The 25,697-nt window shown below is 41.8% G+C and overlaps 1 protein-coding gene across 1 annotated transcript in view; it reads right to left on the bottom strand.

Annotated features, from left to right (window-relative positions):
* The window catches only part of CNTNAP2 (contactin associated protein 2), a 1,332,419-nt gene that overhangs the window by 434,972 nt on the left and 871,750 nt on the right, over positions 1 to 25,697 (bottom strand). The window contains exon 13 of the mRNA XM_066262524.1: positions 890 to 1,090. Coding sequence (XP_066118621.1) covers positions 890 to 1,090 — 201 coding nt within the window. The remainder of the gene's footprint in view (positions 1 to 889; positions 1,091 to 25,697) is intronic.

Raw genomic sequence — 25,697 nt, 5'->3', positions numbered from 1 at the left:
TTAAATTCTCACAATTACCCAGAAATAGGCATTTGTGACTCCTATTGTATTTGACTGAAAAGACCCTGGAGTTTTCAATGAACTCCCCTCAAGTGGCACACCTGAGGACGTGGCAAGGCTGAGTGGCTCTCTTTCTCTGGCTGCAGGCACATCCTTTGCTCCCACTGTTACACCATAAACAGGGACACCCCATTTTCTGTCAACATATTGCATTTCCTGCCAACACATTGCATTTCCTGACTTTTGCGGTAAAAGATATTTCCCATACATCTTTCGAACACTATTTATCCTACCTCTAATATACTCACACTCACCCAAAGCATCACTAAAAGTCAGCCATCAAGAAAAAAAAATAGGCCGTACTTCTGGAGGCAAACAGGTACCATTCAACGACTGCAGACAGCAAAACTCCAAATCCCAACGCCATGCTCTATGCTACTTACCTGCAGCAGGTGTTGAGGTTTTCAGGTTTACGTGAAAGACAATGGAGGAACTCCACAGTAATGGCTTTAAAGTTCATAAGAAGTTGCCCAAAGTAACTACAGACAATTAAGCACCAAAACACTCTCAGACACACACACACACACACACACACACACACACACACACACTCCCAGACACATATATACATACATATGCATATAAAATTGAAAACCTATACGTTTATAACAGGGAATTTTTTCTTTTTAAATAATCATACTCCCTTAGCTTCCTTCTCCAGGAAAGAAACCAGTAATTCCACTTTCCCCCAGTGGTCTGCAGGTCCGCAGGTCTGCACGCTCCAGACTGGATTTTGCCGCAATCATAAGCCACACTTGCCGGACTGTCGCGGCCGGTCCTAGCACCAGCTGAGCCCGTAATTGAAAAGCACGTCGCGTTCTCTGCCTACCTGGGGTGTTCAACAGCCTGGACATCTTGCAGAAGTAGGAGACATACTGCTCGCAGTACTCGGCGCTGCCGGTGATGGCGCTGACCTGGTCCATGGAGGCGCTGTACACGAGCTGCGTCACTGAGTGCTTGTCGGGGCCGGAGCTGCCCACCGCTGTCTGCATTTGCAGGTCGTGGGACACGATGGTCCACACTTTGTCCTCTGTGGGGAGAAAAACGCCATGGCAATGGGTCGCTTGTATGCAGATGCTTCTTCCAATGCCAGAAAATAATTGAGCTACCCTTTCACTGTTTTTTCCCCCCTGAAGTGATGCCAAATAGATTAAAGGCTAGTCATTCTTCAAGTGACCAATACCTTTTCTCCCACATGAGTTCTGCTTATATAGACAAAGTGGAAAAGCAATATTTTTCTTTCTTTTTTAATAAAAAACAAACACATGGTCCACAGAGCCAATGAAAACAAGTAGCCTGAGTATTTGGTGGATGCGCTGACTTCACTGACACTAAAAGCGAGGCCCACTGGGGTTCCGTCTCCTCTCGACATGGGGTGAGGGTGCCCATCACTCCTCTGGGGGAACGGCCATTGGCTCTCTCCTAAATTCACTGCCTGCTGTTTGCTCTGATCAGAATCTGCATCCTCATCCTGTCAACAAATGTTCTTCCCAACCTGACCTTTAGGTGACATTAGACACTGCATTCTCAGTCATTGTAACGCCCTGCACACGTGACAGGATGCACATGAGTGATTCTCTGGGTGTTCTAGACCCTGCAGATTTCAGCGTGTGACAAGGGGTGGCAGGTATGAGATCCACGTGGCCAAGGTAAAATCCTATATACGTCTGAATTGGAAGCATCGCTGTGTAGCCATGATTCTGATACTCTGCTCAAAGCCCTCCTGTGGCTCCCTGGTTTTGCTCAAAGTAAAAATCGAGGTCTTCAAACAACTCTGAATGAAGGCCCTCCCGATCCGACTCCTCCTTGCCCTCCTCCCTCCTGTCCTGCTAAACTCCTCCTGGCTCATCTGGTTTCGGACACACCGGCCTCCGTACACTTCTCAAATGTGGCAGGCAGGTCCCACCCGAAGCCTCTGCAGTTGGCCTTCCCTCTGGCTTGGGCCGCCCTTCCTCCATATCCTCAGGGCCATTCCTTCTCCCCATCTGTGCTCCAAAGCCAACCTTTCCCATGCTGAGTCCCACCCACCCCATCCATACACAGCTGCTCCCACCTCCCTGTCCTGCATGGGGTCTCTCCATAGCATTGTCTCTATCTGACTTAGTGAACCATGTAATTATTTTTTTGTCCATCAGTCTTCCCCACATTAGATGGAAAGAAAGCGGGGATTGTTATCTACCATGTACACACAGTGCTTAGGACGGCGACTGGAACCCTATGAGACCTTCAAACATACTACTTGAGTAGAAGAATGAATTAACAAAAAGTAAATGGAATACAAGTCCTCGATGTAGGGACGTCTTAAAATCACTTTGGCTCACGTTCTGGCTCTGCCAGGATGATCCTGACAGTCTTGACCAGCCTCCTCTTAGACTCTCCCCTAAGCCATCACTTCCCTCCGTCTATAACCACACACCTCTGTATTGGAATACTTCTCAGTGTGCTCTTAAATCAGTTAAAACAAATCCTTCATGCTGCCCCCTATCCTAAGGTATTTCTTGTAGGGAACTTACTCTTCCCTGTTTACCTTTGACCTCATCATAACCACCTCCCTTTAGCAACTCTAATGCCGCAAAGCAGATGTAACATAGCTCAGTTATTCTGTCACTTCCTGACATGGTTCTGACAATAATCTGACTGTCATTTATATCCAGACCTGCAGACTTACTGTCATCTAATTAAAGACCCATTAATGAAATTAGGTTTCTTGTCTCTCTACTGTTGCAATCAGCCTCTGGCATGGAATTCTCAAATTCTCTCATTGTACTTCCTTCCTTTATTCTCCCTCCTTCCCTCCCTCTCTCCCTCTCTCCCTCTTTTCCTCCCTTTCTTCTTTCCTTCCTTCCTTTTTACTATGTGGGAAGCAGGGAGGCAGAGAGACAGACTCTTGCATATGCCCCAACTGGGATCCACCCGGAAAGCCCCCTATGGGGTGATGCTCTGCTCATCTGGGGCTTGCTCTGTTGCTTGGCAACCAAGCTATTTTAGCACCTGAGGTGAGGCCATAAAGTCATCCTCAGAGCCTGAGGCCAACCTGCTCTAACCATTTGAGCCATGGCTGCAAGAGGAGAAGAAAGAGAGAAAAAGAGAGAGAAGGAGGAGGGGGAGAGGTAGAGAAGTAGATGGGCGTTTCTTCTGTATGCCCTGACCAGGAATCAAATCCGGGACTTCCACACGCCAACACTCTACCACTAAGCCAACCAACCAGGGCCTTTATTTATTTTCTAAATCTTTACCAGTAACTTTGCCCTGTAGCTATATTTTTGTACTCTTTTTTCCTTTACTCATGATAGAGCAGCATTCTAATCACACCCATCTTTAAAGGCTAATAAATCCCTTTTCAACAGACACAAAATTATGTTCATAAAGAGAAACATTAAGCAAGTAAAACAAAACGCTCATCTGTTTATGCTCTCTGTCAACTGTGAAGACATTAGTCAATTTGTTACTATTGACAACGTCCTAATATTTTGGTCTTAGTGGCTGCTTGGACCTCAACTCTGCTTCCATTCACCTTTACCAAACAGTATAAGGGTTGGAAGGTTCTACCCTCATGCAGTTGAAAATCTCTTTATAACTTTTGACATCGCCCCCCACCTCAAAAAAAACTTAATGACTAATAGCCTATACTATTGACCAGAAGCCTTCCTGGCAACATCAACAGTGGATCGACACTTATTTTGTATATTGGACGAGGTGAGGTGAAAGTAGATTTACAGTTGTCTGTATGGAAAATAACATATAGTAATAATTAATAAACAATAACTTCGGCATTAATTCTTGTGTGTTGCACATACGACAGTAAACCTAATTCTGCTCCGCCCTGTATGTATTCTATACAGTAGTCTTACAATAAAGGTAGCTAGAGAAATAAAAGTGTTATTAAATAAAAAAAGAAATCATATCGAAGAGAAAATATAGTTCTGGCTTTTTTTTTTTTTTCTTCATTTTTCTGAAGCTGGAAACAGGGAGAGACAGTCAGACAGACTCCCGCATGCGCCCGACCGGGATCCACCTGGCACGCCCACCATGGGGCGACGCTCTGCCCACCAGGGGGTGATGCTCTGCCCACCCTGGGCGTCGCCATGTTGCGACCACAGCCACTCTAGCGCCTGAGGCAGAGGCCACAGAGCCATCCCCAGCGCCCGGGCCATCTTTTGCTCCAATGGAGCCTTGGCTGCGGGAGGGGAAGAGAGAGACAGAGAGGAAAGTGCGGCTGAGGGGTGGAGAAGCAAATGGGCGCTTCTCCTATGTGCCCTGGCCAGGAATCGAACCCGGGTCCTCCGCACGCTAGGCCGACGCTCTACCGCTGAGCCAACCGGCCAGGGCTAGTTCTGGCTTTTGTTGAGAAAAACAATTCCACACCTAAGTGAACCTGCGCCATTCAAACGCTTGCTGTTCAAGGGTTACCTGTGTTTGTTAAATAGCCCATGCATTCATTCATTACCAAGTCTTGACTGTAGTACAGATGAGGATCTAGGCACCAGGGAAACCACAGAGGAAAGAAAGCATTCATAATTTTTTTTGTGGCTTACATTCTTACATTCTAGTGGGGAAAGACGTAAGAAGCAAAGAAATTAAAGTTTTATATATATATAGTTTGCAAGTGATAATGGTGAGGAGGAAAACTAAATCAGGAAAGGGAAGAAAAGACCATGTTCTTTTTAAACACAGAGGAAATGTCAGATTTTAATAAATAAGGTCATTATTCAGCAAGCCATGTGACTGGGGAAAATGGTTCCAGACAGAGTGGATGCAAATATGACTATTTGAGCTCTGGAATATTCCCGGAATCATTTGGGTGGAGCAGGAAGCCCTGGAGCAAGGAAGGAAAGCAAAGCAGGGGTTGAGGTCAGAGAAGTAATGAGGACAGATGGGGCGTGACCTCAGGTAAGGTGGAGGGTTGTCAGCGCTGAGAGGTTTGGGGCTAAAGTAGCGTGCCTTACCTTATTATCCGACATGATATTCTTTGCATCAATAAAATTCTACTGTAGAGAAGTTTGAAAAAAGAATCTAAATATATCTTTACAAACACTTAAAACTTTGTAGTGTTGTGACAGTATGAAAAGGAACATGGAAGCTCTAACTGATGGCATGAAACAATGACTATTGAAGCATCTTGCAAATAATTTTTTTAATGCTTGCATATGACACATTGAAGTGATTCCTTTGGGACCCTGAAATCTTCAGTGACAAGGGGATGTTAACAATTTTGCAAGCATCTAGCACCTAGGAGAAAGAAGGGGATTATGTTGCATAGCCTTTCCTTTGCTAGTATCAGAGTGGAGAAATTAAGAACCCTATTCCTACATTCACAGTGTGCTTACATAATATGCATTATCAGATATGCGTGTAATGCAAATAGAAACTACTATGTATGTCAAATTCTAAGTTTCCGCCACTATTCCATTTTCATAAAGAAGCAATTGACAAAGCAGTGTATTTCAAACACTGTCTTTGGATTAGTGCAGGGGTCCCCAAACTTTTTACACAGGGGGCCAGTTCACTGTCCATCAGACCGTTGGATGGCCGAACTATAAAAAAAAACTATGAACAAATCCCTATGCATACTGCACATATTTTATTTTAAAGTAAAAAAAGAAAACGGGAACAAATACAATATTTAAAATAAAGAACAAGTAAATTTAAATCAACAAACTGACCAGTATTTCAATGGGAACTATGCTCCTCTCACTGACCACCAATGAAAGAGGTGCCTCTTCCGGAAGTGTGGCGGGGGCTAGATAAATGGCCTCAGGGGGCCGCATGTGGCCCGCGGGCTGTAGTTTGGGGACCCCTGGGTTAGTGTGTTATGAAAATACCCTTTGTCATTACTGAGAGCTCAGTATTGGTCTCATAAAATCACATACTTAAAAACTGTCATCATGGTTTTTTTTTATCATGTTTTTAATACTGCTGATTTAATATGTTTCCAATTAATTAATATGCTAGGACATGCATGGAGCATCCTGTGAATGCGTCCCTCTGATTGGCAGGAATGGGGTCTTCCGAGATTTCCCAGTTTAGTTATGGTGACATGAGTGCATTAGAACAGCCCCTCTGACAACTAGACCAAGTGACTTCATCTCCTAATTCTCAAGTAATTGACTTCATGAGAACTCCATTCTTTGCATGGTTGGAGTTCTGACCAGGGACTGATAAAGCCAGAGAATGAACAGTGAAAAAAAGGAAAAAATAACTCCTCCCAGGATATTACCAGTTTTTAATTGTGTATATGTTATCTTTTTACTCTTTTCCATGTTAGCCAGACAATCTGAAGTTCACATTCTAGAACAGTTCACATTATATAAAATAGAGTGTATTTTAATATAAACCCAATCTGAGCTGAGTCCTATACATCTGCCTATGGATAGCAGTGTTTTTGCTTTTCAAATGATATCATTGTCGTGTTAATGACCAATTTGTTAATCTGAGAGTTTATGTCACCTTTAGTCATATTAAATCTGAAATAACCTCTAAAAAGAGGAGACTATTATATCACAAACTACCTGCATGTCAAATAGTATATAAGATTTGTTATGCGGGCATGACCCTATACAAATTCCTTAGCAGCCCTGTTACCTAGTCTAGTTCCTCTTCAGGGATGATTTGGGGTCCTCTCGCCCTTAAAACAACACAACAGGAACTGAACTATAACATATGCTTCGCCTGTGATTGTCCATATTGCACGTACGCCTTGATCTGCTGGAAAAAACTAGTGACTTCAATGTTGTGTCTCCATAAATTTCTCCTCCGTCTTATACACTGCATTCCAATGACTCTGGCTTTCTTTGGACATGAAAGTCTTCATAGCTGTTATCCTGATTTAATCAACCAACCATTAAACATTAACTATGAGGAAGATATGAGCAAGGATCTCCAATGAAATACTATAGCATAATAAGAATTGCTTTCTCAAAGCTTAAAAATTTGCAGCCTTCTTAGAGCCCCTATCCAAGGGAAGAAGCCCGCCATTTAAAGGAGGTCACATGTAAAAAACTTGAATCCCAATAATGCACACACACTTAAACCATCTATTGAGTTCCTGATCGATTTCAGCACTGTGTTAGCTCCTGGGGACATATGGATAAAAGACAAACAAACAAACAAAAACCAAACTTAAGTTCCTGTCCTCAGCAAGCCTGGAGTTCAGTGGAGGTGAGAAAACATTAAGCTGAAAATGACAAATGACAAATCATGGCTACAACAGAGGTGGACAGACACAGGGTACTGTCAGCTCCTATTGAAAGTCCATACAACCCAGATTTAGGAAGCCAGGGAGTGGCCAAGAAGACATGGTATTTTCCATGAATCATGAAGGTTAAAAAGGGATGAGCCATTGGAAGGAGCAGGTAATAAGAGCAATTTCATCCTCCTTATAGCTCAGAGCAAATATACTGGAGACAAAAAGGGCTTAGCAGATGGGATTTAGATGGACTAGGGACTGCAGGGTCTGGCACAACAAAGTATAGGGTTGCAGAGCCTTAAAAATAGTACAGGGGTTGCAAGGTCTAGCGCGTGGTCATGTGTGTGGGTGTTGCAACTCTTTGGAGATAAAGGATCAACTTAGTTTTAAAAATATTTATGTGAGTCTATATATGATAGTCCCATAGTTAACATCATCCTCAGCAGTGAGAGGCTGAGAGCTTTTTCCTCTTTGGTCAGGAACAAGCCACAGGGAACAGGATTAGGCTTTAAGTTTATACAGTATTTGATGTTCTATTTCTTAATCCAAGTGTTGTACACCAACCAGAAATATTTCATGTTGAGACAAACAAACAAATAGGAGATATCTCATTTCAGATAAACCCTGTGTGATGTCTTTGATTTACAAATGTAATAATTTAGGAACTATTACATGAGCTATTGCATGTGGTCTCCTGAGTAAGTCACAAAATGATTTCTCAAGTAGCTACCACTCCTAGTTATTCAAAGCATCAATTTCTACAAAAATCATTTATAAAACTTTTAGATAGAAAGACCCAGTATTCTGTTAGGTCTCAACACAGTTTCTTTTTTTTTTTAATTTATTAAATTTAATGCAGTGCCATTGATAAATCAGGGTACATATGTTGAGAGAAAACATCTCCAGATTATTTTGACATTTGATTGTGTTGTATACCCCTCCCCCAAAGTCAAATTGTCTTCTGTCACCTTCTATTTGGTTTTCTTTGTGCCCCTCCCCTCCCCAACCCCTCTCTCCTTCCTTGCCCCATCCCCCCCCCACCCCCCCAACCCTGTTGCCATCACATTCTTGTTCATGTCTCTGAGTCTCATTTTTATGTCCCATCTATGTATGGATTCATATAGTTCTTAGTTTTTTTCTGATTTACTTATTTCACTCCGTATAATGTTATCAAGGTCCATCCATGTTGTTATAAATGATCCGATGTCATCATTTCTTATGGCTGAGTAGTATTCCATAGTATATATGTACCAAAGCTTTTTTATCCACTCGTCCTCTGACGGACACCTGGGCTGTTTCCAGATCTTCGCTATTGTGAACAATGCTGCCATAAACATGGGGGTGCATTTCTTCTTTTCATACAGTGCTATGGTGTTCTTGGGGTATATTCCTAACAGTGGGATAGCTGGGTCAAAAGGCAGTTCGATTTTTAATATTTTGAGGAATATCCATACTGTTTTCCGTTTTCCACAGTGGCTGCACCAGTCTGCATTCCCACCAGCAGTGCAGGAGGATTCCCTTTTCTCCACATCCTCGCCAGCACTTATTCTGTGTTATTTTGTTGATGAGCGCCATTCTGACTGGTGTGAGGTGATATCTCCTTGTGGTTTTAATTTACATTTCTCTAATGATTAGTGATGTTGAGCATTTTTTCATATGCCTATTGGACATCTGTATGTCCTCTTTGGAGAAGTGTCTATTCATTTCTTTTGCCCATTTTTGGATTGGATTGTTTGTCTTCCTGGTATTAAGTTTTACAAGTTCTTTATAAATTTTGGTTATTAACCCCTTATCAGATGTATTGTCAAATATGTTCTCCCATTGAGTAGTTTGTCTTTTTATTCTGTTCTTGTTGTCTTTAGCTGTGCAAAAGCTTTTTAGTTTGATATAGTCCCATTTGTTTATCCTGTCTTTTATTTCACTTCCCCGTGGAGATAAATCAGCAAATATATTGCTCTGAGAGATGTCAGAGAGCTTACTGCCTATGTTTTCTTCTAATATGCCTATAGTTTTAAGGCTTACATTTAAGTCTTTTATCCATTTTGAGTTTATTTTTGTGAGTGGTGTAAGCTGGTGATCTAGTTTCATTTATTGCAGGTAGCTGTCCAATTTTCCCAACACCATTTGTTAAAGAGACTGTCTTTACTCCATTGTATTTCCTTACCTCCTTTGTCAAATATCAGTTGTCCATAGAACTTTGGGTTTATTTCTGGGTTCTCTGTTCTGTTCCATTGATCTATATGCCTGTTCTTATGCCAGTACCAGGCTGTTTTGAGTACAATAGCCTTGTAGTATAACCTGATATCAGGAAGTGTGATACCTCCCACTTTATTCTTCTTTTTTAAGATTGCTGAGGCTATTCGTGTTCTTTTTTGGTTCCGTATAAATTTTTGGAATATGTGATCTATATCTTTGAAGTATGTCATTGGTATTTTAATTGGTATTGCATTGAATTTATAGATTGCTTTGGGTAATATAGACATTTTAATGATGTTTATTCTTCCTAACCATGAGCACGGTATATGCTTCCACTTGTTTGTATCTTCCTTGATTTCTTTTATCAATCAATGCTTTGTAATTTTCCGAGTACAAGTCTTTAGTCTCCTTGTTTGTTTTAGTCTTTTAGTTTGTTTCCTTGATTTCTTTTATCAATCAATGCTTTGTAATTTTCCGAGTACAAGTCTTTAGTCTCCTTGTTTTGTTTTAGTCTTTAGTCTACCTAGTTTACTCCTAGGTACTTTATTTTTTTGGTTGTAATTGTGAAGGAGATTGTTTCCTTAATTTCTCTTTCTGACTGTTCATTGTTGGTGTATAAAAGTGCCTCTGATTTCTGAGTATTGATTTTATATCCTGCCACTTTGCTGAATTCATTTATCAGGTCCAGTAGCTTTTTGACTGAGACTTTAGGGTTTTCTATATACAATATCATATCATCTGCAAATAATGATAGTTTTACTTCTTCTTTTCCAACTTGAATGCCTTTTATTTCTTCTTCTTGTCTGATTACTGTGGCTAGGACTTCCAGGACTATGTTAAATAAGAGTGGTGAAAGGGGGCACTCCTGCCTTGTTCCTGATCTTAAGGGTATTGCTTTTAATTTTTGCCCATTGAGTATGATGTTGGCTGTGGGTTTCTCATAGATGGCTTTTATCATGTTGAGGTATGTTCCCTGTATTCCCACTTTGCTGAGAGTTTTGATCATGAACGGGTGCTGGATTTTATCAAATGCTTTTTCTGCATCTATTGAAATTATCATGTGGTTTTTCTCCTTCCTTTTGTTTATGTGATGAATCACATTGATTGATTTACAAATATTGTACCAGCCTTGCCTCCCCAGAATAAATCCCACTTGATCATGGTGTATGATTTTTTCTATATATTGTTGGATCCGGTTTGCTAATATTTTGTTGAGGATTTTAGCATCTATATTCATCAGCGATATTGGCCTATAATTTTCTTTCTTTGTGTTGTCTTTGCCTGGTTTTGGAATCGGAATTATGCTCGCCTCATAAAAGAAGCTTGGAAGTCTTCCTTCCTCTTGAATTTTTTGAAATAGTTTGAGAAGGACAGGAGTTAGTTCTTCTTTGAATATTTGGTAGAATTCAGTTGTGAAGCCATCAGGCCCAGGACTTTTCTTTTTTGGGAGTTTTTTGATAACTGTTTCAATCTCATTTGGTGTAATTGGTCTGTTTAGGTTTTCTGATTCTTCCAGATTGATTTTTGGAAGATTGTATGTTTCAAGGAATTTGTCCATTTCGTCTAGGTTGTCTAGTTTTTTGGCATATAGTTCTTCATAGTATGTTCTTACAATATTTTGTATTTCTGTTGTGTCAGTTGTTATTTCTCCTCTCTCATTTCTAATTTTATTTATTTGAGTCCTCTCTCTCTTTTTCTTGATGAGTCTAGTTAAAGGTTCATCGATCTTGTTTACCTTTTCAAAGAACCAGTTCCTAGTTTCATTGATCCTCTGTATTGTTTCTTTAGCCTCTATGTCATCTATTTCTGCTCTGATCTTTATTATTTCCTTCCTTCTACTAGTTCTGGGCTTTACTTGCTGTTCTTTTTCTAGTTCTTTTAGATGCTGGGTTAAGTTGTTTATTTGAGCTTTTTCTAGCTTCTTAAAGTGTGCCTATAGTGCTATGAACTTCCCTCTCAGTACTGCTTTTGCAGTGTCTCATAAATTTTGAGTTGTTGTATGCTCATTGTCATTCATTTCTAGGAATTTTTTTATTTCTTCTTTGATCTCATTTTTAATCCATTCATTATTTAACAACCTGCTATTTAGTTTCCATGTGTTTGAGAATTTTTGAGCTTTTCTGTTGTGGTTCATTTCTAGTTTCATGCCATTGTGATCAGAGAAAGTGCTTGATATGATTTCAATCTTCTTAAATTTGTGGAGAGCACTTTTGTGCCCAAACATGTGGTCTATCCTAGAGAATGTACCATGAGCACTTGAAAAGAATGTATATTCTGCTGCTTTAGGGTCAAAGGTTCTAAAGATATCTATTAAATCGAGTTGATCTAGTGTGTCCAGTAAGTCTGCTGTTTCTTTGTTAATTTTCTTTTTTGAGGATCTATCTAGTGATGTTAGTGGAGTATTGAAATCCCCTACTATTATAGTATTGCTGTTGATCTTGCCCTTTAAGTCCAGCAAAGTCTGCTTTATATATTTAGGTGCTCCTATATTAGGTGCATAGATATTTATAATAGTTATATCTTCCTGTTGGATTACTTCCTTTATCATTATGTAGTGGCCTTCTTTATCTCTTACTATATCCTTTGTTTTAAAGTCCAGTTTGTCTGATATAAGTATTGCTACCCCAGCTTCTTTTTCATTTCCATTTGCATGAAATGTTTTTTTCCATCCTTTTACCTTCAATCTATGTGTACCTTTTGTTCTAAGGTGTGTCTCTTGTAGACAGCATATGTTCGGGTCCTATTTTCTTATCCACGCAGCTACCCTATGTCTTTTGATTGGATCATTTAATCCATTTACATTTAAGGTTATTATTGATATGTAGTTGTTTGTTGCCATTTTATTCTTTAAAGCTGTATTCCTTTTTTGCTATATTCTTTTCCCACTTTGATCTGTTTACACCATGCCCCTTAACATTTCCTGCAGCATTGGTTTGGTTGTAATGAATTCCTTGAGTTGTTTTTTGTCTGGGAAGCTTTTTATTTCTCCTTCAATTTTAAATGATAGCCTTGCTGGATAAAGTAGTCTTGGTTGTACGTTCTTGTTCTGCATTACTTTGAATATTTCTTGCCATTCCCTTTGGCCTCAAGTGTTTCTGTTGAGAAGTCGGATGTCATCCTTATGGGGGCTCCTTCGTAGGTGATAGCCTTTTTTTTTTTTTTTTTTTTTTTACAGATTTTAATATTTTCTCTTTATCACTTAGCTTTGGTATTTTAATTATGATGTGTCTTGGTGTAGGTTTCTTTGGGTTTCTCTTTAATGGAGTCCTCTGTGCTTCTTGAACTTGTGAGAGTTTCTCCTGCATTAATTTAGGGAAGTTTTCAGCTATGATATGATTGAACAAAGTCTCTATCCTTTGTTCTTTTTCTTCTTCTTCAGGAACCCCTATGATGTGGATGTTGTTTCTCTTCATGTTGTCTCAGAGCTCTCTAAGAGTTTCCTCAGACTTTTTGAGTCTTTTCTTTTTTCTTCTCTGCTTTCATGCCTTCATTCCGGTTGTCCTCCAACTCGCTGATTTGATCCTCAGCTCTATCTATTCTGTTTTTAATTCCTTCCATTGTGTTCTTTATTTCTGATATTGTATTTATCATCTCCAACTGATTCTTTTTTATACTTGCTATTTCTTTATTTAGGTGTACATAATGACCATCCATTGTTGTTCTAAGATCCCTAAGCATCCTTACAATCATTATTTTGAACTCCGCATCTGGAAGTTTGGTTATTTCCATATCACTCAGTTCATCTCTTGAAGGTGTCTCTTGTGGTTTCATTTGGATTGCACTTTTTTGTTTTCTCATTGTGTTTGGGTGTTTTATTTGTAGAGTTGGTTGAGTCTAGGCTTGGTGTTGTCTGCCTCCAGTTTTCAGTTGTGTTATTTCTAGGTCTTCTTGGGTTGGTATCAGCTATTATTTGTAATCCACTTTTGGATTTGGGCAGCTTTGAAGTCTTGATTTGTTTGTTTTCTTAACAGGTGATAGTCTTGTTTATTGATCTTAGCAGGGGGCTTCCTTGAAAGTGTATCCAGGAATGCGATGGGTGTAATCTGAGACTCTGAAGACCTCTTCAGCCATCTAATCTCTCTGGGGGCAGGGTGTTTTCTCAGCTTCAGTAGGGGGAGGTGTATCTCAGATCTCCATGGAGACCTGAGTTACTGCCCCTCCTCCCCACTTCTTGTTTTCAGCTGTGTCTTGTTGCGCTGATTGGGCTGGAGAGATGTCCGGAGATCTCTGATCCAGAAGCAATTCAGTACTGTTTTTTGGAAGGTTCAGTCCCTCCCCCAGCTATGGCCGCCTCCAGCACAGATGAGTCAGCTTTTTTAGTTCGTTTCCTGCATTCCTTAGCCCCTCACAGTCTGTCCCTCTCCCTGTCCATTCCACTTGGGAGATAAGCTGGTCTTTTCAAGACACCTTGCTCCCTGGTCACCAGGCAAGTGGCTGTGAGCAGTATTTTCTGCTCTTTTCCCTTGGGTGAGATCCCCTCTGGGCTCTCAGCCTCCCCCTCCCCTCCATTCCTGTAAGCAGAGGAGATTCAGGCGCTCCCTACCAGGTTTGTTGTGGTTTCTTCTTTGTTCCTTGGTTTTTGAGAGCTGTTCTTGTAGTCCAGAGTTGGTTTTTCATGCTGATTTTTCCTAAATTGATTTGTATTCCCATTTGGTGGTGAGAGCTGGGTGTCTGTGCGTCTACCTACTCCGCTGCCATCTTCCCATCTCAACACAGTTTCTTTTAAAGTCATTTGTAAGAGGATTCAGTTAAAAGTTTCATCAGTATTTTGGATAGTTAAGCTTAATGACTGTAAATTGTTTTTTCTTCTTTTCCAAGTGAGAGGAGGGGAGATAGAAAGACAGACTCCCACATGCGCTGACCAGGATCTACCTGGCAAGCCCCATCTGGGGTTGATGATCTGCCCATCTGGGACCATGCTTGCAACCGAGCTATTTTTAGCACTTGAGCCAGAGGCTCCATGGAGTCATACTCAGTGCCTGGAGATGATGTGCTTGAACCAGTTGAACCATGGCTGCAGGAGGGGAAGAGACAGAGAGAGTGAGTAGGGAGGGTAGGGAGGAGAAGCACATGGTTGCCTCTCCTGTGTGCTCTGACAAGGAATCTAACCTGGGACATCCACATGTTGGGCTGACACTCTACCATTGGGTCAACCAGCCAGGGCCATGACTGTAAATTTTATAGTTGTTTTGTTTATAAGGTTTTCTCAAGAATTATGATCCTCTTGACATCACTGAAATTATTAGACATGGGATGGTACATATTTCTTTCCTCCCCAAAAGGATACGGCATGAATATCATGATCATCTCTGTAGCCTGGACCCTCATATAGGGTCTGTTTCTCCACAGTGGGCTGTGGTTGTTTGAGCTACATGGTAATGCAACTATGTATGCAGCTCAGGTGGCGTAAGCAGCTTTAATCATGTGTAGAGAAACAAGGTAGGCAAAGCAGATGGCACCTCTGCAGGAAGCATCAAAGACCCGAACAGAATGTGCAGCCGATGTTCTGCAGGTGGTGGAGAATGTTGATTATCACAACGCTCACAGCTCCAGCCAGACAGTGATGACAAACTCTGTGCTGTGAACCCATCTAATCAACAACGCTCACTCTCACCCACCTGAGGAACTATGGGGAGCTTATGGGTGTCTTTTTTCTAGGAAGACATGAAGGTGTTTGCTTGGAGGAAAGATACTTGTTAACGTTTTTGTTCCATGGTAGGAATGCTAAAATTCTTTCACAACTGGGCTGTAGTTACGGACTGCCTTTCCGTCAAGGCATAGACAAGCTAATCTTCCCCATCCTTTTCCTCTCACACCAGATAGAGATGCAATTTGTGGGTGTCTGACAGTCAGGAGTGCACCTGGGCAGTCGCTGTTTTCTACCCTGTGCAAGAAGTGAAAGCTCCTCTTTTGACTACTGCAGCTGACAAATGTAATTAGACTTTCATCTGAGTTCACACTTGGAGCCTAAGTAAATGTCTTCTTCTATCAATGATTTGACCCTGCCTGTGGACCTTTAAACATAACTTTTCTCATTATTGAAAAATACTTTTGAACAGATTGCACATACCTGGTTACAAAATATTGCTTCAAATAGCTACCCCACCAGACTGACCCCTGACCTGTGGCTGGGACTTGGAGGTGCCCATGCTGTTGGAACTTTCCTTGTTATTTCCCTCTGTGCAGAAGGTGTTTCCTCAGATGGTCTCACGGTCAACACCCTCTCTTCCATTCGGTCTTGATCAAATGGCATATCTTATTGAGCCCCCTCCCCCAGCCACCCTGTCCTATCGCATGTAGAAAAATAGACTTACAACCCGCTCTGCCCCTGACTCTCTCTGGTTTTCCATTCGGCACATGTGGCCTTCTAACACGGTACATAATTCCCTTATTTGTTATTGTCGTTTTGTCCTATCTGCCTCTCCTGCCCCTGTTCTCATGGATGTCCCAGGGTTTTTTGTTGTTGTTTTTGAAATAAATGTTGATTACTGATGCACCTCCAATTCTTAGCACGGTGCCTAGCAGTCTGCAGACATTCAATAAATATTGTGCAAGTCATACACCTCACCCCATCTTCATTTAGTTTCCAACAAACCTCTCTCGCCACCGTCATTACTGATTCCCATAAAACGCCCGTTTGGGATGGAGTTTGTGGGTGATCGATCCCACTGGACAGCTCTATCATATTAAACTTCAAAAGCGAAACCCGTTGAGAAATCTTTTACGGGTGAAACAATCAGAGTGACATCTGACGTGATGGAATCCGGGCTCTGTCCTCGCCACGTTTACGAGACATGCAAGTGTAAGGAGATTGAAAAGAGCAGGTAAAGATCCGTCTGGGATGCAGTGTGCCTCTGAAAACCACCGTCCTCTTCCCGGGCCGAGTAGGAAGACAGTCATTATTCTGCGGCAGGTGCGCACATGTGTTTACACGGTGAAAGCATCATGAGCACGTGAATATTTATTTTGAACAACCTGTTTCATTCCAATCCCTGCTTTAGGCTCTGGGGACACTAAAACAAATAACATACATTTAATGCCACCAAAGAGCTAGTAGGGGGGGGTGAGTACACAGAGTAAGTAGTTACAGCGCAACCTGAACAAGTAAGGGCTAGTATGTCGATGCCTGCTGGAGTCATCTGCGTCACGAGATTTACTATGTTAAGTCATAGATCTGCCTGCTACCTACACCAAATTCTTTAACCTATGGAGCACTTGGACATTCCCTAGTATTAGCCTTTACATATCTATTGTTATACTGTTGGGAAGTTTTGTTTTCTCTCAGCACTTAGTTTAAACCTAAGTTGTAACAGGCTGACCTGCGAAATGATATTGTTTCTGAAGTTTCTATCTAGAAAGCTCTGGTGTGGCAGAAAAAAAGAGACACTTGGAAATGGCAGTGTGAGTCGCTAATAACAGGACAGAATCTTAAAGGCAGGCACCTCTTTCATGATGAGCTTGGCTCCCATCACTGTCTGCCCCATAAACTTGGGAAGGTCACAGATGTCCACGCAATCACTTCTTCCGAGGCCCCGAGGGCTGGGCTGTAAGTGACTTCCTGTTATAGGATATGTGGCCCTTCTTCCCTCCTTCTAACTCATGTACCAGGCTTAATTAAAAAAAAAAATTTGCCCTGGCTGGTTGGCTCAGTGGTAGAGCGTTGGCCTGGCGTGCAGAGGTCCTGGGTTCGATTCCCGGCCAGGGCACACAGGAGAGGTGCCCATCTGCCTTTCTACCCCTCCCCCTCTCCTTCCTCTCTGTCTCTCTCTTCCCCTCCCGCAGCGAGGCTCCATTGGAGCAAAGATGGCCCGGGTGCTGGGGATGGCTCCTTGGCCTCTGCCCCAGGTGCTAGAGTGGCTCTGGTCGCGGCAGAGCGATGCCCCGGAGGGGCAGAGCATCGCCCCCTGGTGGGCAGAGCATCGCCCCCTGGTGGGCGTGCCAGGTGGATCCTGGTTGGGCGCATGCGGGAGTCTGTCTGACTGTCTCTCCCGGTTTCCAGCTTCAGAAAAATACAAAAAATTTTTTTTTTATGATACAGACAACATTTATCACTTTGGAAGAAAATCCCTAAATAATCAACTCCTCTAAGTATTTAATTTTCCCCATTAACTCAGTTTCTATTCACTGAAGCAGCCCCCATTGTGATCAACATTAGTAAGACAGGCTGACAGATTAAGTTCCTTGCTGAGGATAATTAGCTAGAAATAACTTTTTAGGGAAAGAAAACCCTTAAGATACCAGAGTGCACCGATTTGAAGGGACTAAAACTGTTTGCACTTTAATTTTAACGAAAGTACAAGTGTATGAGGTGGTCTCACTCTTTAAAAAGGGTTCCAAGAGGCTTCCTGAAATATATACTACAGCACCTCTAATGCCAGCACATCTGTCCCAAGTGTCAAGGACACACCACCTGTTCTGGCTCTTAGTCCTTTAGGTCTCAGTTTCCAGGCACTTTGCCAGAGATATCGCCCACTCCCACTCCACCCCTACCCCTGCCCCAATACCACACCAAATCCAAGTTAGATATCCATCCATCTTTCTCAGGCTTCATTGACCACCTTTCTAGAATGCTAGAGAACAAACTTATTTTGAAAGCTTATAAATAAAGGGACATAATAAAATATTTATCCTACCTTTCCTATACAAACTCAGGGTGACCAGCAAGTTGAAGAAGGGAAGTTCTCCTTTGGAGAAGTATTCCAAGCGTTTGAAGAACAAACGGTGGTAAGATAATAGCATGATTTTGCAGCCACTAATGAACGAGTGAATGGTCCGCTATGGCTGCTAATATCATAGAATGAAGACATTGTGGGTCACCTGATGGAAGGACGCCCCAGCAACCATAAAGTGTTACTAGTAAACAATTTCACCACAAGTCACATCAAACCTGTAGGCCACTGGGAATATACCAGTTATTAAGCCTTTGGGAAATGCAACAGGTAAAGACTTGGTGTGTTCCAGAAATAAACTGCAAAATTGTAAGAAGGGGCTGAGAAAAAGAGAGAGAGAGAGAGAGAGAGCGCACGCTTGAATCTATAAATTCAAAAGAGACTTGAGAAACACAACAACAAACCAGCGTGCGCACTTCTGTCAGATCCTACGTCAAATGAACTGTACGGAGAGCAATTATGAAACAACTGGGGAAAATTAACACTGGATATTTAAAGATATAAAGGAATTACAGTGAATTGTTTTTTAGATCTGATAATGAGATTGTAGATAGGCTTAAAAAAAAGAACTCAAATCTTTTAAGACACAGATGCGCCAATACCCATCGACGTCCGGAACTTGCTTCACAGTAATTCCATGGGGGCACATACAACTCTGAGAGCGGTACAAAGGAAACAGGGCCAGCCATGGGAGGAACTTGGGGAAGCTGGGCAGACCATGGTGCACAGGACTTTTTGTACAGTGTTCCCTAATTCTGGATTATGTTTGCAAGCTAATCACCCAGCAGAGAAAATACATGCTTCTAATAATAATCAAGGAATTACTACAATTCATATTCATTTTGTGCAGGGATTTTAAAGACTATCTTCAATAGTTAAATAAGGGAATTGCTATCACATGAATATCACCTTGATCGATATCACTACTCCTTGATATTTGGAAAGAAAAAAGGATGAAAATAATTCATGTACAATTATTAAATATAACTTAGAGGCAGTGGGTATTAAGAATGTAGTAACGAGAGAGAGAGAGAGAGAGAGAGAGAGAGAGAGAGAGGAGAGAAGGAAGGATCAAGAAAGGGAAAGGAAGAGAAGGTGAGGAGAGAAGACACGGGATATTCTACAGTGCGCAGAATGCGATTGGGGCCTGCACAGGGGAGGAGAAGACAGACAGGGTGACCGGAGAGGGGGAACAAGACTCCGTGGGGGTCCGGAAACCCTGGGCCACTCCCCTTTGTACGGTCTTCTAGGCGAGAATACCTTTTACAGTTTTTAATGGGTGGAAAAATAAAGAGAGAAGACTAACATTTCGTGACGCACGGAAATGCTATGAAATTCACAGAAATGAAGTTTTATCGGAACACGGCCACGCTGATCTGTTTACACGCTGTCACGGGCTGCCACCGCGCTGCACGGGCAGAGCCGAATCACCGTGACAGCGTCCGCATGGCCCACAAATCCTTAAATATTTACTCGGTGGCTCTTTATAGAACAGATTTGCTGACCCTTCAACAAAAAGTGACAAGTGGAGAAAGCAGAAAGAATGAAGAAAAACAACTGGCGGTATGGAAACGCTGCAGCATCCCAGAACGAGACTGAGAGATGACAGTTGGTTCCTAGAAACTGATCAGATCATGGGGCAGATCAGTGAAGGGTGAAAGAGGAGCACTGAACGCGCCCGGTCCACGGTCTGTTCCAATTTCCTGCATGAGGAAAGAATGCTGATCTAAGTGTCAACTACTTGACACCCATCTGTAATTTCCTGTGCAGGTCAGATAGGCAGGTGGTGGGGGGTGTAGGATGGCTGTCACCTTTCTGGATGGAAGAGACAGGTAAATGGGAGAACCCATGTATGCTGCTGGAGCAATCATAATTTCCACTTTTGCCAAGCCAGATTTGAAATGCCCAAGAGACAGTTAAATGCTGACGTCAATTAGAACCAAACATCTGGGACTTGAGAGAAAGGTCGCAGCAGGAGGCGTGGATGTTGAAGCGGTGGCCTAAAGACTGACTACATTTAGTGCCATGGAAAGGGATGAGATGACCGAGGGGCAACGTGCCAAAAGAGCAAAGAGAAGGAAGCCCAGGCCAAGGCTTGGGGAGCCCCAACGTTTTGGATCTTCAAAGGGACCGGAGCGGGGGGGGGTCAATGAATCCTTGTGAGAGTCTCTCTGTCAGACATCAGGTGTCCTTAGTACATCCTCGTTCCCTGCCCTCTCCATTTTCAGCAATTACAACTTCCAAGGAGGGTCTCAAGACAGGTAGTCAGGCAGAAAGGCAGAAGCAACACCAGAATTGTTCCGGCAAAGCAACGCATGCTCGAATGATCATGTGCTGTCTGCCCCTGGAAAACCGTTTTGAGAAATAAGATAAGGCTGTAAGTTATTGTGGGAAGGAGGACAAAGAACACCCATGTGCTTTGACTAGCTACCCTCCGTTGCCTGGAGCATTAGCTTTACAGGGCTGGAGAAGGCATGGAGAAAGGAATGAGCTAGACAGGAAACAGGATAGTGTTTTAATTTAAAGCACTATTTTGCATCTGTGGCATAACTCACATATTGTTATAACTGCCACATGTTACTTTTTTATGGGACATTCAAGCTCCTCATCAAAGGCTACCTTTTTGCTCTAGGACACTCAGTGCACTGGGGCCTAAGGTGAGATGTGTGACTTGACAGCCAAAAGACTGGTGGGGACCTCTTGTGCCTCAGAGAAAGCCACTGTCACCTCTAGAATCAAGACACTGAAGGGGTGGCAAGTCCTCTTGACTTGTGACTGTTGGAGTTAGAGGCATGGCTTTGGGACGTGATGAGAAAGTAACACCTCGAGGGGGCTACGTGAATCTTTCTCCGTCTGTCTCCTCCTTGTTGTTACAATGGGGATCATCACAGAACCCCTGACCTCATGGAGCTGTTTTAAAGGGTAAATGGAAAACTATATGAATACCCCTTAGAAGAAAGCCAGTGTCAGCCAAGCACAAAGCACTAATAGCATTAATATTTTTAGTCTTCCTCACTTGGTCAGTCTCTAAAAGTCCCAAGAAACAGAGATATGAAGGCTGGACACCTAATAAACAGTCTGAGGCAAAAGGGATAGAGATGTCATCTTTGTAAACCCTTAAATCCTGGACTTCCAGAACGCCGCATCTCAAATAGTGGGGAAAACATGCAGAATAAATGAGAGCAACAACAATAAACTAACACAAAGGTTATTCGTGAATCCAGGTAGTATCCTAACCAGATCCCCATTTAATTCTAACACAGCTTCATACAGTGAGTCCTTTATAATTAGTATTTTACTGCTGAGGAAGTGCAAGTTTTGAAAGACCCAATAATTCATCCAAGGTCGCACTTGGGAGTATGGCAGGCACTGAGGTCATTTCTGAGCGCAGAGCCTACAGACAATGGAAAGGCTGAATAATAACAGAGATGTGTCGCTTATCAGGAAATTCATTTCCAAGCCCACCGACAGGAAGGAGAATGAGTATGTTTACAATGCTTCTTGGCTTCTCTGGGCTTTAATCTCCTCAACTGTAAATGAGGTTATACTCTATAAGATTATTATTATTTTTTTCCACTTTTGAAACCCTATGTACAGTTCTGTCATCTAGCACAAAGATAATCAGTACAGAAAAGATAATCAGAGGGAAGGCTCCCAGCAACCATACGACTATTATTTTTTCCTTCTTCTAAAATTTGAATGTCTATTCCTTTCTGCCTTTCTCTTCAATGAAAACGTTCTTCAGCGAGTTTGCCTACAGGGCAATATTTGGTTCAAGCAACGGAAAAGTAACATTTGGGGGTAATACTCTGTACAAGGTGATTGTAATGAAAATAATGTTTTGTTTTTTTTTTTTTTGCATTTTTCTGAAGCTGGAAACAGGGAGAGACAGTCAGACAGACTCCCGCATGCGCCGGACCGGGATCCACCCGGCACGCCCACCATGGGGCGACGCTCTGCCCACCAGGGGGCGATGCTCTGCCCATCCTGGGTGTCGCCATGTTGCGACCAGAGCCACTCTAGCGCCTGAGGCAGAGGCCACAGAGCCATCCCCAGTGCCCAGGCCATCTTTGCTCCAATGGAGCCTTGGCTGCGGGAGGGGAAGAGAGGGACAGAGAGGAAGGCGCGGCGGAGGGGTGGAGAAGCAAATGGGTGCTTCTCCTGTGTGCCCTGGCCGGGAATCGAACCCGGGTCCTCCGCACGCTAGGCCGACGCTCTACCGCTGAGCCAACCGGCCAGGGCCTGAAAATAATGTTTTGAGTGAGGCTTAATCTTTTTTTTTCACGTCTTTGCCTTGCATCCTATAGCTATATAGTATGTGACTGGTGGGGATGGCGCTCACCTTTGAGGTGGCAGGGTGTGGCTGTTTGGAAGTTTCCCTGGGAACAGTTGTTCCTTTGAGCTTGAAGGAAGCCTTGATTAAAGGTTAGACATTTCACGTGTCCTCCGGGTTAAGAACTGGAGGAGTTATGAGGGGCTGAAGGGAAATTTCACAGAGAATGAATGGAAATATACCCACCAAGCTTTGGTCTGTGTTTTATTTTTGCTTCCCATGAAAATGCAAATTTGTGGCAGGATACATTGTCACCAATACACTCTTTATTTTCTGAATGGTGAAATGTAAAGGAGGCGACCACTTCAAGAATGTGGAGAAAAGGATGGTAACTTTGTGAACAACAGTAGTCATGGGACATTTCACAGAACTAAGGCCATTTGAATAATGCAGGAATATAGAGAAAAGGAAATCAATCATATACAGAGTCACTGCCTGTACACACACACCCACACACACAAACAACAACTGCATTTATATATCAGTTATCACTTTTCAGTGTCTTTTGCTATATGCATATATACTATCACAATTATACCATGTATACACCTTCACCACCATCTTTTTTGCTTAGTACAACCTAATGTTTTATTTTAAAACTATAATTGATAACTTTTAAAATATTGGCAATAGAAGATTGAAATAATAGACAAAAATGTTCCTTTCTAGCTAATGTGTTTTTTTCCCAATCCATTCATTCATTCATTCATTCATTCATTCATTCATTCATTCACTTATATATCAAATATTTACTAAGTACCTAAGAGGATTGGATCCTTGGTGACAATAACGGTACAGGAATAAATCAAGACACAGCCCCTGCTCCCAGCCCCCCCCCCCGACACAGTCTGAGGTGGAAATAATTATACTGTCTCACTCTGGGAACAGACACTCTGATCTACGAGGGCACAGAGGAGCAACACATAACTTAGACAATGTTGAACAGGGCACTCTGCTAATGTCTTTCATGGAAGATGATATTGAGCCATGCTGGCTGCAAAGGATTAATTAACCACATACCCAGACTGGATTAGAACAGAGGTGGTGTTTCAGGCAAAGAGCATTTGCAGAGGCCGTGCACTGCAGAGTTGTTTACTACTGCTGCTGCAGAGAGGAAGAGGGCTTGCCTGGCGGGAGAGAGGACTGGACACGCAGGCGGGGGCAGTTCCTCAAGCATCTGATATGCTCATGGGCATTGTCCTGTAGACTCCCAGGGAACCAGGGAAGGGGTCAAGCAGAATAAGTCACGATCGTGTTTTCATTTTTGCATGATGATTCTGCTGACTATAGGGAGAACTGGTCATAAGGGCATGAACCAGAATCAGAAAAGTAATCAATATAAATGAAAAGAGAGGAAACTTCAATAAAAAAATAGTGTTACAAATGGAGAAAAGGGTGATTAAATTAAAAGCTGTTGTTACAGTTTGAATTGTGTCCCTTCAAAATTCCTGTGTGAGGCAGAGTCCCGTATTGAGCATGGGCACGCAGTCCTGCCTGGCCTGTTGAGCCAAGGCTTGCAATACTTATATCAGACAAAATGGACTTTAAAACAAAGACTATAGTTAGAGATAAAGAAGGTCACTACATAATGATAAAGGGAGCAATCCAACAGGAAGATATAACTGTTATAAATATCTACGCACCTAATATAGGAGCACCTAAATATATTGTATAAAGCAGACTTCGATGGATTTAAAGGGCGAGATCAACAGCAATACTATAATAGTAGGGGATTTCAATACCCCACTAACATCATTAGATAGATCCTCAAGAAAGAAAATTAACAAAGAAAGAGCAGATTTAAAGGACATACTAGATCAACTCGATTTAATAGATATCTTCAGAACCTTTTACCCTAAAACAGCAGAATATACATTCTTTTCAAGTGCTCATGGTACATTCTCTAGAATAGACCACATGTTAGGGCACAAAAGCAGTCTCAACAAATTTAAGAAGATTGAAATCATATCAAGCACTTTCTCCGATCACAATGGCATGAAACTAGAAATCAACCACAACAGAAAAACTGAAAAATACTCAAACACTTGGAAACTAAATAGCATGTCATTAAATAACAAATGGGTAAACAATGAGATCAAAGAAGAAATTAAAAAATTCCTAGAAACGAACGATAACGAGCATTCATCAACTCAAAATTTATGGGACATAGCAAAAGCAGTCCTGAGAGGGAAGTTCATAGCATTACAGGCATACCTCAAGAAGCTAGAAAAAGCTCAAATAAACAACTTGACCCTACATCTAAAAGAACTAGAAAAAGAACAGCAAGTAAAGCCCAGAGGTAGTAGAAGGAAGGAAATAATAAAGATCAGAACAGAAATAAATGACATAGAGGCTAAAGAAACAATACAGAAGATCAATGAAACCAGGAGCTGGTTCTTTAAAAAGGTAAACAAGATCGATGAACCTTTAACTAGACTCACCAAGAAAAAAAGAGAGAGGACTCAAATAAATAAAATTAGAAACAAGAGTGGAGAAATAACAACTGACACAACAGAAATACAAAATATTGTCAGAAAATACTATGAAGAACTGTATGCCAAAAAAACTAGACAACCTAGATGAAATGGACAAATTCCTTGAAACATATAATCTTCCAAAAATTAATCTGGAAGAATCAGAAAACCTAAACAGACCAATTACAACAAATGAGATTGAAACAGTTATCAAAAACTCCCAACAAAGAAAAGTCCTGGGCCTGATGGCTTCACAAGTGAATTCTACCAAATATTCAAAGAACTAACTCCTATCCTTCTCAAGCTATTTCAAAAAATTCAAGAGGAAGGAAGACTTCCAAGCTCCTTTTATGAGGCTAGCATAATTCCAATTCCAAAACCAGACAAAGACAACACAAAGAAAGAAAATTATAGGCCAATATCCCTGATGAATTTAGATGCGAAAATCCCCAACAAAATATTAGCAAACTGGATCCAGCAATATGTGAAAAAAATCGTACACCATGATCAAGTGGGATTCATTCTTGGGAGGCAAGGTTGGTACAATATTTGCAAATCAATCAATATGATTGATCACATAAACAAAAGGAAGGAGAAAAACCACATGATAATTTCAATAGATGCAGAAAAAGCATTTGATAAAATCCAGCACCCATTCATGATCAAAACTCTCAGCAAAGTGGGAATACAGGGAACATTCCTCAACATGATAAAGGCCATTTATGACAAACCCACAGCCAACATCATACTCAATGGGCAAAAATTAAAAGCAATACCCT

Source organism: Saccopteryx bilineata, chromosome 2 (assembly GCF_036850765.1).
Source record: "Saccopteryx bilineata isolate mSacBil1 chromosome 2, mSacBil1_pri_phased_curated, whole genome shotgun sequence".
NCBI classification, from domain to species: Eukaryota; Metazoa; Chordata; class Mammalia; order Chiroptera; family Emballonuridae; genus Saccopteryx; species Saccopteryx bilineata.
The sequence above is the reverse complement of the archived record's forward strand: the minus strand, read 5'-3'. Positions and strand labels throughout refer to the sequence as shown.